General features: G+C 37.1%; 1 protein-coding gene across 14 annotated transcripts in view; it reads left to right on the forward strand.

The window, feature by feature from the left end:
- LOC135221837 (homeobox protein homothorax-like) overlaps positions 1-17,500 on the forward strand; it is a 652,109-nt gene that overhangs the window by 210,123 nt on the left and 424,486 nt on the right. For 10 of the 14 annotated variants that reach the window (XM_064259739.1, XM_064259738.1, XM_064259741.1 and 7 more), the window contains one exon: positions 8,400-8,538. The exons of the other annotated variants lie outside the window; for them this stretch is intronic. In XM_064259739.1, the coding sequence (XP_064115809.1) occupies positions 8,400-8,538 (139 nt within the window). The remainder of the gene's footprint in view (positions 1-8,399; positions 8,539-17,500) is intronic. 14 annotated transcript variants of the gene reach the window in all.

The following is a 17,500-nucleotide window of genomic DNA, read 5'->3' on the forward strand; positions in this document are numbered from 1 at the left end:
ATACCCACTGTTACTGGTTACCCATTGGCCCTCCCACCCCACGCCAAATCTTAATTCCTTATATCCCGCCCCATTCCCCATTCATTGCACCTCCCCACCCCTATTTCCCTTACCCCCTCCCCTCCCCTCCGCCCCCTTCCTCCCCACATTCCATGAAAGCAAACAGCTCCACTGGAAGGTTTTGCTTTGCACGCCCGTGATCGACCACGAAATCGGAATGTTGTGGGCGGCGGAAGTAGCCCTGCATCCTATTATATTGCGACCCTTCTGCAAGACGCAAGGTTCAGCCTCATAGGGGAGAGAGAGAGAGAGAGAGAGAGAGAGAGAGGTTTGTGGTGGTGGATGTGGTGTTGGAAATTGAAGGAGGAATAAGATTCTTTCTGGTCGTGGTCTTTAGGATTGGAAGAGGAAGGAGATATAGGCGCTTGAATGAGGAAGCAGGAGGGGGGTCAGGAAGATAGGAAGAAGTGGGAGGTGGAGGCGAGGAGATTGAATGAGGATGATAAAGAGGCGGTTTAAGTGAAGAGAAGGTGTAGGAGGAGGAGGAGGAGGAGATGGAGATGGAGGATAAGAAATGTAGAACTGTGATGGTGTGTAAGGAATATTGAGCCATGATGGTCCTGAAGGAATTATGGAGGAATAATGTTGTTTACTGGGGAAGGAAGCAGGTGGAGGTTTAAGGAGGAGGAGGAGGAGGAGAAGGAGGTGGTGGTTGCAGGAGGAAGCATGAGAAGGGACCAGGTGCATCGAGCTTCACCCGAAAAGGTTGTTCCTTGTCCTTTTTTTCTTTTTTTATGGAATCCTCTCCTTGGGGCACTCAGCTGATTTTCCTATATTTATGGCAAATTATGGCCTTTGCCATATTGCTGCCGATGTGCCCCCCCTGTGGGCATATACGCGCTCAGAGCTTCTTTATATAACCACTACTTTGCCTCGATGTAAGGGCAGCGTCGTGAATATTATTTATTTATATATATATATATATATATATATATATATATATATATATATATATATATATAGTATATATATATGTATATATATATATATATATATATATATATATATATATATGTATATATATATCTGTATATTATATATATATATATATATTATATATATATATATATCTATATATATATATATATATATATATATATATATATATATCATATTCATCAGTATACTCACACAAACTCACAATATCCCGTTGTACTTAAACGAACAAGACCTGTCCCGTATTGATTTATTATTAAGTTAACATATTCATTTATGCAAATGTGGGTACCTTAATCACTAAATATAGATAACGACGTCTGCTGATAATACCGGATGGGGATATTTTTCCTTGTAATAGTATCGTTAACATTCAGCCCTAGAGCACGCCAGGCTGGGCGTGTCCGGGGTACTTTTATATATATATATATATATATATATATATATATATGTATATGTATCTATATATATATATGTAGTATGTGTGTGTGATATTTGTTTGTGTTTTTACTTACTGCTGTTAGAATTTAGTTTGTTTATTACTTCCACGGAATTATTATCAACTTAAAAAGTTCCTCTTCGGTTGACATATTTGAAAATATATTAATTCCGAAGTAGAGCGAATTGGATATTAAAGGACATTTGTAGCTTAATGCATGTATATGAATGACGGTAATGTGATAAAAATTCATATACATACATAAATGCAAACATACTTACACTTGATTGTGTGAGAGCTATTCATCAGGAAGGAAGTTATATATATAGCAGTGTGAAGTGACTGCCGTCCTTATTTTTGCGAGTGAATAGGAAGTTTGAACTTCCAGGTACCTGAGAGTGTAGCCAGAGGTAATCTGATCATTTATAAGCTATAGTTCGTCTTCGTTGTTGCACCTTTTGGGAAAGTGACCGTGTGTTGCTGCTCCCGACTACCGGAATCATGGATGTGATCTTCACACGTTCTTTGTCTGTTCCGTTTTTTGCATGGGAATGGTCGATTTAGATTTATGTCCATTTACATTGGGATACGCGCATGCATACATATATGCCTCGTTTAGTGGGAGTTTCAATAACAGGCCGCTTTTATCCGGACGAATTCTGAAAGTGTTTATATAAACAGGTCGGGGATACAGCTGGAAGCATAAGACGGGTACGTATACTACTTTTGGCAGCGGAATTTAACAATAAAAAAATCAATAGCGTAATGGCGAATATTTCATCCATAATGATATTCAAAAGTAGGCGTTATTTATATTCGAAAATAGTCAGGCTTTCTTTTTTTTATATAAATATTCGGCATTAATCAACCCTTTTTATTAGAGTTCGAAATGAGGCGGCAGTTTTAATAAGTATTGTAAAATAGTCAACTATTTTTTATTAGTATAAAGCAGTTTAAACAAATATTTTAAAATAGTCACCCAGTTTTATAAGTATACTACATCAGTCAACCATTTTTATTAGAGTTCGAAATCAGACAGCAGTTTTTGAATAAGTATTCGAAAATACCCTGCCCATATTTCCCATTATTTCAAAGTCACAGACATTTGTTTTTGTGGAATATCGTCTGGCGCAGGAGGAGGAGGAGGAGGAGGAGGAGGAGGAGGAGGAGGAGGAGGCTGGCTGAGCCGTTGTTAGGGCAATCAATTGATCATGTGGCCTCGTTACGGGTGTCAGCCCTAACAAGCCCTGCGGAGGATAGTGGTTGGCGTGGAGTGCTTGCAAATGAACTATAATGAGTGATCAACGATGCCACTTCCTGTGATTACTCCCTGCTATCCTTACCTAACCCCACCCTCCCCTCCCATCCCCACTCCTCCCCCTACCCCACCCCCCACCTCTTCCCCCTTTTCCTTTTTCCCCACCCGCCATAAAAACCCACACTTCTTTTGTCAACCCAGACTCATTATTTAATCCTTCTCTCTCTCTCTCTCTCTCTCCTCTCTCTCTCTCTCTCTCTCTTCTTCGCCCTCTCTCTCTCTCTCTCTCGTGTACTACATGTCTAAACAGTATGCTGTAAATTGTTAATTATGATTTTTAATAGCTAACCCTAGCGTCCATGTTTACGGATGTCGAAGTAAGTTTTTTTAACTCTCTCTCTCTCTCTCTCTCTCAAGTGTACAACGAGTCCACAGTACAGTAAACATACGATAATTATGCTTTTTTTAAAATAACTTAGTTGCGTCAAGCTATTTTTTTTGTCATACACCGATATTCCCTTTTCGAAATATATATATATATATATATATATATATATATATATATAATATATATATATATATATGTGTGTGTGTGTGTGTGTGTGTGTATGTATGTATATTATCACACACGTATATATCTCATTCCTCCCCTCAAGTTTCCCCGCGAGAGTTGCAACCTCCCATCTCCATTTATCGCTCCTTTAGTTTCGAAAATGGTTCCTGAGTTTTCGACACAAGTGCCGCCGGCCCTGTTTTGAAAGGCCAACTTTATGTCATTCGATGGGGGCCCTGAAAGCTGTTTAATGTTTTGCATAATATCATTGGCTGTTGTGTTCATAAATATCTGGCTCCGGGTGCTGTAAATAAGTCACGTACTGTCGTATATTTATATAATATACGCCGGTGAGGGCACAGCGCCGGCGATATCGAGGAATTGTCGAAAAATATTTTATTTCTTTTTTTTTTCAGACTTTTATTTTGTAGCTGCCATTGATATGTTTAGGGGTGTGTTCGTGGCGCGGCCAGAAGGTTTATGCTGATCTAAGTTACCTTTTATTCTTCTTATTTATTTATTTATTTATTTATTTATTTATTTATTTACGAGGTTTACTGTGGATTTCTTTGCTTAAATTGTCAAGTTTGCATTTCCAATGATGTTAGGTTGACTTTAATGCCCAAGTTTATGATTCTCTCTCTCTCTCTCTCTCTCTCTCTCTCTCTCTCTCTCTCTCTCTCTCTCTCTCTCTCTCTCTGGTTGTGCAACACTCACATATATATATATATATATATATATATATATATAAATATATATATATACATATATATGTGTATATTTATGTATGTATGGAGTGATGTATGTATGTATGTTCGTAAAACAAACAAACACACTTTAATTACTGAGTATGTGCACGCATACAAATACCGTGTTAACCACTTTGTCCCCGTGTGTCTATCATGCTGGTCGCCTATTACGGCACTGATAATTTCAAAGTGAAATTCCATTGCAAAAGAAAAATGATAATGATGTAGATCTATATTACCCCGTTATGGTGTTAATGGCTGATTGGTGCAATCAGCCATGGAATCATTATTTTATTGCTGGGTCGATTACTCAATTGATTTTGAAAATTATCGGATGCTGGTGTTGTTTCCATGGCCTGAGGGCTCTCTCTCTCTCTCTCTCTCTCTCTCTCTCTCTCTCTCTCTCTCTCTCTCTCTCTTTGAGAGCTGAGTATGCACAGTCATTTAGAATGATCCTGAATTAAGAATTTATTTCCATTCGGTGTACAAAATGGTAATACCAGTCGTGTGAGAAAGGTGAATTATATATATCAGGTTTTGTCCTGGAAATTTTTTTATATATATATAATCATCATTATCGTTAACATTTTCACGTCAGGTTTTCCATTTACTGGAAATGACCTCTCCTGTATGATTGGTAACAGTGATGTAACGTTTTGCAAATTGGTGTGTAAGAATCGTCGTTCAAGAGCCTGAAGCGAATACTATGTTTGTATATTAAGGAAATGTTATTCTGGCAAAATCAGATGATACATTTTTAGTGCCATATAATGATAATATTACTGTCCAGACAGATACGTATGTCGATCTTATATAAACCTTGTAAGCATTTTCTAATGTTTTGATAATCTTCAATGACTCTTTGCCAGCTGCTCAGTGTTCTTTTATTTATTTCAGTAATTCCTTTTTCAGCAAGTGATAAATTTTACAGTGTTCAAAAACTCTTGTATTCCCAAGCTTAGGATTACCTTTGGTTTGGCTAGAATTGCTTTTGTAATAATTATCAAACAGGTTGGTCCAAGTTGTCATGTGATTGTCATGAGTGTGTTACGCTGACATGAAAACTGACTTCTGGTTGTCACAACAGCCAAGAAATTTCTCTGGTATTAAACCTTGTGACATCAGTATCAGATAAATAGTTATTTCACCATACGATAAATGATTTTGTTTTATTTATGATTTTTTTAAATGAAATTTAGAGTGCTTGATTTTTTTTTATTTAGGTAAATACATCATAATACTGTAGACACATCGTAGCCGTGTGTTCTAGTTGCAATATTTTCTTCATTCTTTATGGTTTTACTCAGTGAGCTTGGAGCATTAATTTGAATCATCAGTTGATTTTGTTTCTGTCATTTAAGTAAATAAATACTCAGAGGCCTTTTAAAGGAACCACCTGTCTTCGTGATAAGTGTAAGCTGGCAGGCATTTCTGCATTGGACGATTTTGAATCGCTATTTCTCTCGAAGTTTTCCTGCTTGTTGACTTCCTCACCTGCTTGCGGTTGAAACGCTTCTGCCTGTAGTTTTATTTATATACAATATATATGTTACTTAACACGCGAATGTATACACACGCTAGTCTGTTCCCACGTGCTCGGTAGCCTGTACTGTAACATTCCCATGTCTCTGGAATGTATTCACGATCTCGTTTATGCACACGGCGTGTTTTCTGTTTGTTTTTGACCTCGGCATTTTCGAGCAATCCAGTTTTTTGCACCAGTCTCTAACCGGCAAGAGCTAAGGTTATCAACCCCACTTCTTTTGATATATATGTCTATTTATTCCTCTGACCAGTGCCTTAAGATATATATGAAAAAGCTATGCTGTGATTCCAATAAGATACGAAAGAAACCTTTAAGCAGATGTCGGTGTCAGCAAGGAAGGAAGGAAGGCTATGAGGTAAATGACGAGTGAGTCGTGATCCATCACCTGGGTCGTTTCTGGGTCCCCCTTATCCATCAAGTCGAACTTCTGGTGATCCCCCCCTCCCCCTTAGATCCCATGCACCCCCCCTTTAACCCCACGTACCCCACTTCTGTATGTCAGTGGGGAAATATTTAGGGCTATGGGTGCGATGTCATTTAATGAGCAATCGCATGTTGCCTGGAACGCTTTTCACGGTTTGTGTCTGGAGGTAAACAAGGATTTATTTATTTATTTATTTATTTATTTATTTACTTATTTATTTTTAGTATCATGGGGTCAGCTTATCACTTCCCTCATTCTTTAGTCTAATGTTATGCATTTCTTTATCAGACGAACATTCTAACGGTTTCAAAAGGACATTCTAGCAAATTTTTATTTTCAAGTAAAGGAGCATGGTACAAAAAATCATAAATTTAGCTGCCCAACAGTCAGAGGCACCGAAGTTGTATTAAACGATCTTGGCATTTCATCTGAAAATGAAGTAACTTAGCACCGTAGTGGTATTGATAATTCTCCTTTGTTGTTTTTATTTACGTGAGTGTTTTCATCACTGGGCAGAATTACGCCAAGGGTGTCATCTTATGATGTACTTGCAGCAGATTGTCTTCTGGCAATCAATGTCAGCTTAAATAACTTAAACGGACTTTCATTAACAGGACGCATCGAATGAAGACGCCCGTGTATATACACCCAAGTCTTATTCACGTGCTTTCCTATTTTTTTATTTTATTTTTTTATTTTTGTTTATTTGTAAACCGAGTGGCTTTCCTCCTCCCTGGAAATTTCATGCTCCGGAAGGCACCCACTACAGTAATTCGGAGAGTGCGACTTTTAACCATCAGCAAGTGGCGTAGTGGTATTAATTGTGGTAAGAGTGGAGTGGAGTCCTACATTCTAGGGCCAATAGGGCAGGACCCCAAGTTGTCTGTCCAAGCCGTTTGGGTTCCAATTAAACACGCACTTTATCCTCGTTATCGCTGGGGTAGCAGAATATAGGAGATAACCTGAGCCCCTCGAAATACACGAACCGTGTATTTTGGAATTCATGCAGGTGGGGAAGGAAGGAATACCTACAGACACAAACATTAGTGACTATTTTTTTTTTATTCGAAATGGGAAGTAGTAGATAATGGGATAATGGGGGAATATGATGAAATGAGAACACACTTAAAGGCATTTTTTTCTGGGTGGTTTTTAAAGATAGGACGTAATATGTAATGTATTCAGAATGCCAAGAATATTTTTCTATACGAAATGGGAAGTAGTAGATAATGGGATAATGGGGGAATATGATGAAATGGGAATACACTAAGAGGCATTTTTCTTCTCGGCGGTTTCTAAAGATGGGCCGTTATATATAATGTAATAAAAATGCCGAGAATATTTTTTTTTCTAAATGGGAAGTAGTAGATAATGGGGGAATATGATGAAATGGGAATACACTTAAAGGCATTTTTTTTCTTGGTGGTTTCTAGAGAGGGACGTTATATATATAATGTACTACAAATGCAGAGAATATACAAACTGGTATTTTTCTTATATTCGAAATAGGAAGTAGAAGATTAAAGATATGAGATGAAACCCACAATGATTGCATTGTTTTATTTGAAAATGGAATTAACAAATTATTGGCGTGTAATTTGATGTTTTTCTAAGTTTTTTAAGTAATTTTGAGCCCAGGGTACAAGTCGCCTTCTCCAGGTATAATGACAGTTGTACAAAAAGGCAAAATACGATACAGTAATTGATTGAAATTTTCTCTGGTTGACATTTTTGTATATCTGTGGAAGAGTCTATATCATGGATTTTGACACCTCTCTCTCTCTCTCTCTCTCTCTCTCTCTCTCTCTCTCTCTCTCTCTCTCTCTCTCTCTGAAGAACAATGTGTGGTGAAGATATTTCTTTGCAAGAGCTGTTAAACTTCGTAATTACTGGGATAGGGAGGTTTAGTGGTTTATTAAGACTTAATTAGCCGAAATAAGGTTTAATCCTGCTCCTGGTCATTGATGTTAGCATATTGTTAATTTTTTTTTTTGGTCGTTGATTGATGTTTGTTGATTTAATTTTCGTGACCTGAAAATTTTGCAGAAAATTGAGATATTCTGGTATTTAATGATAATAATAAAAAAGTTTATGTACTTTGTGTATATATATTTATTTTTAAAGGTATATATATTTATTTTTAAAGGTTCAAAGTCGGATGCCCTTTGTTTAGAGCAGTTTTTTTATATTCACTATTAATTCTCATGTCCCAAATTCTTCAGATACCTTGACTTGCTTTTTCAAATGGTACGGGGCTCAATTTATGATTTTGTTTACAAAGAAAACAAAAAACATGGATAAATAGAATAACTTATTTTTAGATTTATTTCAAATTAAGCTCTTGTTTTTTTTTTTTTTTTTTTTGAGTCATGTACGAAGATTGATATTTGTATTGAATCTTCTTAAATTAACACTATATTTCTCTCTCCCGCAGCGGCCGCCTTCTTCGTCAATGTCATATTCCGGGGGCGCGGGCGGCGACGACGCCCGGTCGCCTGGTTCAGGCGGCACCCCTGGTCCCCTGTCCCACCAGCCCGCCTCCCAGCATTCAGCAGACAACACCAGCGAAGCAGGTAAGCAGCAGCAAGCAGACTCTTCTTCATAACTTGACCTGTCTCTTGTTGGGGGTAAAATCATACCTTTTCGGGCATTCACGTGAAGAGGGAATTACGCTAATGTAGCGTTTTTTTTTTTTTTAAACCTTTCGAGCCATACATACATCTTTCGGAAGATTATTGTTATTATATTATGATGATGATGCTCATTTTTTTGGGGGGAGGGGGGGGCGGCGGTTTCTCACCGAGCAGTGAGGGGTATAAGTGCCAGAATTTTGTGTGGTCGAAGCGCTTTGTTTTTGAAGGCTGATAACAGGGTGTGAGGGAGAACATACATTTGTCAAGTTATTTTGTTTTTGGAAGAATGAAGAATCTCTCTTTTTTTAATAAAAATTATTTTGAGTTATGGTAATAATATTCGACATGATTTAGAATTTACCGAATAGTATGAGGAATCTTCTCAAAATGATAACTTAAGTGATACTTTGCCAGTGATTTATTTTTTCCTATCAAAATAATTTAGATTTGTGGTAATGTTGTTGTTCGACATGATTTAGAAGTTGCCGAATAGTATGAGTAATCCTCTCAAAATGATAAATTGGGTTGGCAGTGATTTATTTTTTTTATCAAAATAATTAAGATTTATGGTAATGTGTTGTTTTGAACTTGACAATAACCAACCAGATGGAATCTACCTTATTCTCGCGTAATTTGAAAAGTTTATGAAACCTCGGACTTTACATAATAATGAAGCTTCTTGGGAATCTCATTTCAAGTTTAGGTTATTAAAATAATGTTTTATGATAATGATTGACAACGATCATGGTTAAATTTGGAGGTGCCTGGTTATTTGGAGTTGATGGAGGACATCAGACAAACTATATTTTTGTTTTGATATTAATAAGAGCTTCGAATTTATTATCTTTGTTATTATTATTACTCTGTACTAGAAGCTGCATTATTAGTGAAGTTTCGTCATTATTAGTTCAGATAAAACTAACGACAAGGAGTTGGCAAAAGCGAAGATTCGTACGTCATGTGAGGTAGAGAATCTCTCTCTCTCTTCCACTTCCCTTATGAGATCTCTATGTTTACCTTTACCCCCCCCCCCACAATGCCGTATCCTCCTAAATTGTGCAGGACCAGTTAATTACATCGGAATGTCGCCACTGCAGCATTGCACGCGAGAGTTGATTACGTTGATTGAATTGTTGAAGGGAATTGAATCGCATTGCTTAGACTTGACAACGCGGCCGGAGAGTTTCGTGAGGCGGCATGTACCTACCTCTCGTGTCCGAATGCCTCCATGACGTCTCACCTCCCCCCCCCCCCCCCCTCCCCCTTCTCCCACCGTCCCCCTCCCCTACACACTTCCTATTTCTTCACTTCCTCCCTAATTTAGAAACTAGAAAAATATGTAGATTTGAATTTTCTTCGAACAGGGAGAATTGATTTCAGTAAATTACCGATGACCCTTTTTCCTCTTACTCCCTTTTGGCATGGGTATATTATCATTCGTTTTGTGATTTTTATTGTAGCACAGTGAAGTATCTCCCTTAAAAGCCTGTCGTAATGTGTTCTTAATCAATGATCAAATGTTTTTTGTGATGTTAACCAACATAATCAGGCATTCATATCCAATCGTTTTCTGTCGTGCTTGCTAGTTGCTGTTAGTAAATAGATCGTATATGAAAACGTATTAAACTTTTCTTTAGAGGTGTGTAGGCGTTCGTTTTGGTGAATGGTGTCAGTAAATATCTTTAGACCTGAATAATTACGTTTTGCGGTTGCTAACAATGGTGGGGGGGGGGGTGGGGGGGTTCCTCTTGTACTTGTACTATTTTTGCTCTGCTATGATCAGTTGTGCCTCAAGTAAAGGGTCGTTGTAGACCAAAAGATCTCGGCAATTCTCATCCTTTCATTTTCCTCCGTGGCATCACCTTTATTTATACATAGCATCACGTTTTATATATTTCGTGATCAAGTTATTCATTATACTGAGTATGTGTGTGTTTTAATTCTATTCATAGTTGCCTTGACGTCAGTTTATAGTATCAAGAGAACCTCAGACAGTCATGAGCACACAAGAAGAGAACTTTGATGTGAGGTTTATTAAATACTGTATTATTATTATCGTAACGTTAAGACGTGTGAGCATTTGCGTATTCAAAATACCCATTCGCCCTTCAAGTTCTTCATCAACACCTTGGAAGGAAACTTGGAATACGGTCCTACAGACATTAGGTTATTATTTCATTTTTATTATTTTTTTTTATTTTATGTTCATTTTTACTATTATTATTGTATTATTTTTATTTTTACTATTATTGTTGTATTATTTTTATTTTTACATTTATTATTTTTATTTGTATTTTTATCATCCTATTTTTTTTTCTAATTTTTTTTTCAGTAATTTTATTTTAATTTTTGTTTTTTTCTCTCGTTATTTTTTATTATTATTATTTTCATACCGCTTTATTTTTATCATATTGATTTCAGTTTATTTCCCCCATCCTCCGCTAATCTCCTTTCTCTGTGTGTATGTTTGTGAATCTCTTCTCTGTGTCCATGTGTATGTGTGTGTGTGAATCTCTTTTCTGTGTGTGTAATATTTGTGTGTGTGTGATTCTCTTTTCTGTGTGTGTATGTGTGTGTGTGTAAATCTCTTTTCTGTGTATGTGCATGTGTGTGTGTGAATCTCTTTTCTGCGTATATGCATGTGTGTGTGAATCTCTTTTCTGTGTGTGTGTGTGTGCGTCTTTGTGTTCCTTTTAGTGCCACGGTCCTTCTTCATTCCTTCATCAGCCACTTGGGCTGCTTTTCTTCGCCGGCTGGGGACGTTTCTGCTTCTTCTTCTTCTTCTTTTGCATTCATCTCTGCTGTAACTTGAGACGAAGATGACACATCCCCGTACGAAGGGGACTCCCCACACCGATTTCATTCTCTGTGGGCTCTTGTAGCCCTGCCTTTTGGTAATTGTCTGGCTTTGCGGCGCTGGTTTTTATTTATTTATGTAATATATTTTTTTATTTTGTCTCGTCGGTTGGCAGTGCTCTTGTGCCTTGGTTTAAAAATTTTTTTTTTTACATTTGTTTTTTTATATTTTTTCAAAAATACCTCATTTACATAAGAAGTGTATATATCTGTTACGCCAGCCTAAACATGACATGCAGTGTATCAGATATACTGTTTATTTTGTATATATGAGCTTATTTATGATGTATGTGTACGCTGCATGGATACACCTCACAGAAGTAGCTAAACACGCACACACATATATATAATATATGTATATATAACATATATGTACATACATATATATATAAACATACATATATATATAAATATATATATATATATATATAATATATACTATATATATATATATATATATAATATATATATAGTGCCAAACACAAGCATGTCATGTCCGCCATGGTACAAATGATTATTAATATTCGTAAAATCATAACCTTCCCTCCATCGTTCCTCGGCCTCACTGTGACCCAATTCTGAGATTTTAAGATTTATGTATCGGTGGTCCCTACACGCTATTTGTTATTTAGTTTCTGTCTATTCAATTCATACAATAGTTTCATATAAAATTCGAGGAGCAAAATAACAGACCCATTATATATATATATATATATATATATATATATTATATATATATTCAATTCATACAATAGTCATATAAAATTCGAGGAGCAAAATAACAGACCCATTATATATATATATATATATATATATATATATATATATATATATATATAATGGGTCTGTTATTTTGCTCCTCGAATTTTATATGAAACTATTGTATGAATTGAATAGACAGAACTAAATAACAAATAGCGTGTAGGGACCCACCGATACATAAATCTTAAAATCTCAGAATTGGGTCACAGTGAGGCCCGGGAAGGAGATTGGGGGAAGGTTATGAATTTTAATGAATATTAATAAATCCCCGATTTGTAACCTGGACGGACCATGGACATGCTTGGTTTTTGCACTATATTATATAATATATTATATATATATATATTTATATATAAATTATATAATTATATATATATATATATATATAATATTGGGTCTGTTATTTTGCCTCCTCGAATTTTAATGATTGTATTGGAAGTTGAATAGACAAAACTAATAACAATGCGTGTAGGGACCACCGTAATAAATTCTTATTTCTCTGAATTGGGTCAGGAGGCCCGAGGAACGATGGAGGGAAAGTTTATATTTTAATGATATTAATAATCATTTGTACCATGGCGGACATGACATGCTTGTGTTTGGCACTTGGTAGACTCCGGTGATGACGGGGGTCGTTCTCAAATGAGGACCCTATTAGGTTTCGATGGCTGTGGTGGGTGTGAAGGCAGTTTGTAATGTTAGATCAATCAATTAATACCCCGTTGACTCGTGGCTTCATTCTTTTTGTTGCATTGGTTAAAGTGTATCTTGCGAATTGTTATAAAACTTCGGGGTTTTCAGGCTCCAGGGTAAACGGGTAGGTGGAAACTACTTGAAGTTTCGTGAAATGCAATCACTCATGAAGGCATGGCGCCATGCAAGGACACAAACACTGCTTGCTTACCATTATATTTTATATTTATATTTTACTATTCTCTTTACTCTGCGTTTTTCGTTTGCTTTCTCACTTGGGCATTCCTCGGATAAGTAAGTTAAAAGTCTATGAGTATCTGTGAGTATATACCACATTACAGAGGTTCGGATCCCACAATAAGCTGTAGGTCCCGTAGCTAGGTGACCAGTTGGTTCCTAGCCACGTAAAAATATCTAGTCCTTCGGGCCAGCCCTAGGAGGGCTTTTAATCAGTTTATAGGTCTGATAAAACTGAAATATATCAACCATATTACAAAAGAAATTCTCCCTCGGTAAACATATTTGGAAATATATTAATTCCGAGGTAGAGTGAATTAGATATTAAAGGACATTTCTAGCTTAATGCGTATATATGAATCACGGTGATTCAAACACAACAAACACTGAATCTCCAATCAATGTGAAAAAGGTTATTTTCCATTATTACTCGAACAAACAGTCGGATTCCTGCAATTGCCGATATTACCAGACAAGTGGAGAAGTCCCTCTTATATATTTTGCGACAGTTAAACGACATTGTCTGGGATCAAAGGGAAGAAGCTGTTGCTTCTTAGTTGGGTCTCTGAGGTATTTTTGTGAACCTTTCCTTTTTTTTTTTCTTTGTGCGTGTGTATGTGTGTGTGTGTGTATGTATGTGTAAGCTCGTACCTTCATTTGTTTAGGTCGCTAAGTTGCTAAACGCGTTGTCTCTAACAAGACGCCACTTAGGTATAATTATTGGAGAACTTGAAGAATTTGAAAATTTGTAAAAAGGTTTAAAAAAAGTGTAGAATATAGACATTTTTCGCACATCGTCTTTGTTGTGTTAGAGCATCTTGCTTTTCTGTCTAAAGTGCTAGATGGAAAATTTTATGTTTCGCGGAGCAGTACTGAGTAATCTGAGGTTGCTTATTTATCTTGCGTTTTTAGTGTCAATTTATTTCGAGATCACAGAGGCTGATGGAACACCGCACATTCATTAAGGTACTTACCCCACCTACCTACACCCCCCCCCTCTCTCTCTCTCTCTCTCTCTCTCTCTCTCTCTCTCTCTCTACAAAATGTGAAATACCTCTCCTCGGCCAGGGTATCATGTGGCTGCTACGTTACCATCCAAGCGGTTGTCGCTGGCACGGCTTAACGATTTATATCTTAGACCCTTCATAGCGTTTCCTCCCTTTCCCCCGCCCTCCCCCCTCCTCCTCCCCCTCCCCTCTTCTTTGGCCCTGTGGGTTTTTGTCATTGGTTGGTCTTCGTCGGTGCCTTGGTGAATTTATAGCTATCCACAGCTCTCAACCACCCCATATTCGTAACCCTGCAGTGATGGGAATTCGAAGTTATTCTCGTCGATAATCATTGCTGTAGTCATGTGACCGTAATTCTGTGTTCAAAAGAATTCTCATTGTTATTATCATGGTTTGTAATTCGTCCTCATTCTCATGATTGATATTAATGCGAGTATTTATTATTCTTAGATTTGCGAAAGGTGATGTTACAAATAGAAGGAAAAGGCGGTTCCGAAATGCAGTGAAATTGAGAATAGTTCGCAGACACGCGCCGGTTATTACGTTTAATATTTTGTAGAGGTGTGCTAATTACAGTATTGAAGCAAATTGTTTTGATTAGTGTATTTTGCTTATATATCTCTTACTTGGTCGCTGACGGCCATCTGTTTAGGGCAATTAGGACAGAAATAAATATTGGTTTTGTTTATGTGCTTTTTTTTTCATCCCCGGATTGACGGAAGGGAGCATCTTTGTAGAATGAGAAAGGATGAAAATGGTATATTTGCGCAGGTAAACAGACGTCACAACACCAATGGTCATCGAGAGAGAGAGAAAAAAAATTAATTAGTTAATTAGTTACATTAATTTCGAGAGCACATAGTAACCTACATAACGATAAGATATTTTTCTGATGATCTTGAAATTTTAAATAGTCGAAAAAAAACCACCGGTTATTTGAGAGAGAGAGAGAGAGAGAGAGAGAGAGAGAGAGAGAGAGAGAAAGAGAGAGAGAGAGTTTGTTAGTTAGTTAGTTAGTTACATTAATTTCTAGAGCACATATAAACTTACATAACAATAAGATATTTTTCTGATGATCTTGAAATTTTAAACAGTCGGAAAAAAACACCGGTTATGAGAGAGAGAGAGAGAGAGAGAGAGAGAGAGAGAGAGAGTCTCCCTGGTCGATTTGTACCCTCTCCTTAAGACCTGTGAATAAATTCCAATTTAGTGTTTCGTATTATCCACAGGTAGCTCAGCTTATCAGTAGTAGTAGTAATTCCAGCCTCCCGGTATCCCCCCCCTTCCCCCTCCGCCCCCTCTCCAGACCCGGCACACTCGTCCCTCTATCTATAGGGACCAACAGAACCCGAAAATGTAGACTAGTAAAAATGTGGAAGCGTTAAAACATATATAGTCGTCTGTGTCCCTAAACATGTCATGGTCCATTACGTTGTCTCATTTGGTTTTGGGACTTTTTGTTTTTTTGTTAGTTTTTTTTAAAGCTGCTCCAGCGTCCTTGGGGAATGGCCCTCCTCTTTTTTTATTTTGATTTTTTTATCGAATCAGCGTAAAAATCGCTGTTAATGACGGAAATTTATTCAGCGTTAAAAATCGTTTAAGGATGTGCATTATTGATTCAGTGGTAGAATTATTTTGGAACTTTTTTAAATTTCCCACGAGTTAAAAAAAAAACAAGTGAGGTACTGCAGCTCTATAAAACTGCAGAGCATTTTTGTTGAAGTAATTTCAACGGCATTTATGGAGAAAATGGATATAGACCAATTGAAGCAAAAAAAAATGATAATGAATGACAATAAGAAAACACTACAATCGCCCTCTTTTAAATGATGAAGTTTTAATTAGGTATTGAAATACCATACGTAACAAAATTGTTGAGAAGTATACCTAAGCTTTGATAAGCAATGTCGCCATGTCTGCATACAACATACTTGGTGATGGAGAGGAAAGGCAATTTCAAATTTGCTTTTTGTGTTGTTCCTCCGGAATGTTAGCGATATTTTTCACTCTGATCTTCAAGCGATGTCTTACATTTCATTCCTCGAGTGTTGATGGCGTTTTGTACCTGTAGTTTCCTCATTAGGATACACGTTAGCGATGTGTCCTTCCGTGTTCGAGTGTGAGCGACATTACATTTTGACGAGAATGTTACTAACATTTATTTATCCTCCTTAAAAGTGAGCTTATTTTACTTTTTTACCAGAATGGTAGTAACATTTATTCTTCCTCTTTAACAGTTAGCTTATTTTCGTACTACTTGCTTGTACAGGCATGCATTTTTTATCTGCTTTCCATCTCTAAACCGTTAATGACGCTTAAGGATGTCTTACAAAAGCCCCGTCATTCGTCGCCCTTTCCTTTGTCATTACCTGCGTAATTCCTTTGATTTAATCGCACAGTTTGACGTAATGACGCATGTATCAAACCGCTAAGGTTTATTGCTGTTTCAGGATAATTTTATTAGGGGTTAAAACTTCCTCTCTTCCATTGTCTTCACTTTCACGTTATTCATGTTCTTCCCCGAAGGCATTTGGGAATTCCTCCCCAACAGAAGATGGGAAAATAAGGATGAGTAAGTAGTTAGGTAGGCAGGTAGGTAGGTAGGTAGGTGTTGAGATTAGCTGCCAGGAGTTTTCATGCCTGTTGGTTCGCCTTTATCGGCGAGGCGTCTTATCTGCCCCGACATGCATCGTATTTTGGCGTTTTGTTTGCGTCTCTCCGAGCCGAGTGCTGATACTGTCGGCCGAGCATCTATCTCTTGTCATCGGGAGGAAGACATCCCCTCTTAGATGTGCGGAACCCCCCAAAAAACTGGTGAATTATGTGGTGGAACCTTAGGATCTGATAAGCATTCGGCTCCCAAGCACTTAATTGAAAATAGATTAGAGATCAAGGCGTTTATAACTCGTAACTTGTGAGATTTTTATTTCTTTTTATGTATATATTTAGGTGTGGAAAGCTTTGCGAAACATTGCTAGCGGGATTTTAATCCTAGGCGTCTGAGTTGAGATTTCGAGAACCGGGATTAGTTTTATTGTAGATTGGTTTCACTTTAATTGTCGAGCTATGTTTAATGTATTTGAGTCTCGTATTTTTATTTTTGTTTCAAACCCCTTGAATTTATTATCGTTTTTTATCGATTCCGTTCAAAGATGCTTCGAGAACGGTCGTATGAGAAGCAAATGTTCCTGTATAGGCTGTTGAAAAGGGTGTACGAGATGAGAGCATTGTGAGAGGTAATTAATTTGTTGTTGCTGTTGTTCTCTGCAATTATTCGTCTTTGAAATGGATTTGTTGGCGAGGGAGAATAAATAATGAATAAATAATCTGTGGAACAGAGGAGGGCC

The sequence above is a fragment of the Macrobrachium nipponense genome, chromosome 3 (genome assembly GCF_015104395.2).
Source record: "Macrobrachium nipponense isolate FS-2020 chromosome 3, ASM1510439v2, whole genome shotgun sequence".
Taxonomy (NCBI): Eukaryota; Metazoa; Arthropoda; class Malacostraca; order Decapoda; family Palaemonidae; genus Macrobrachium; species Macrobrachium nipponense.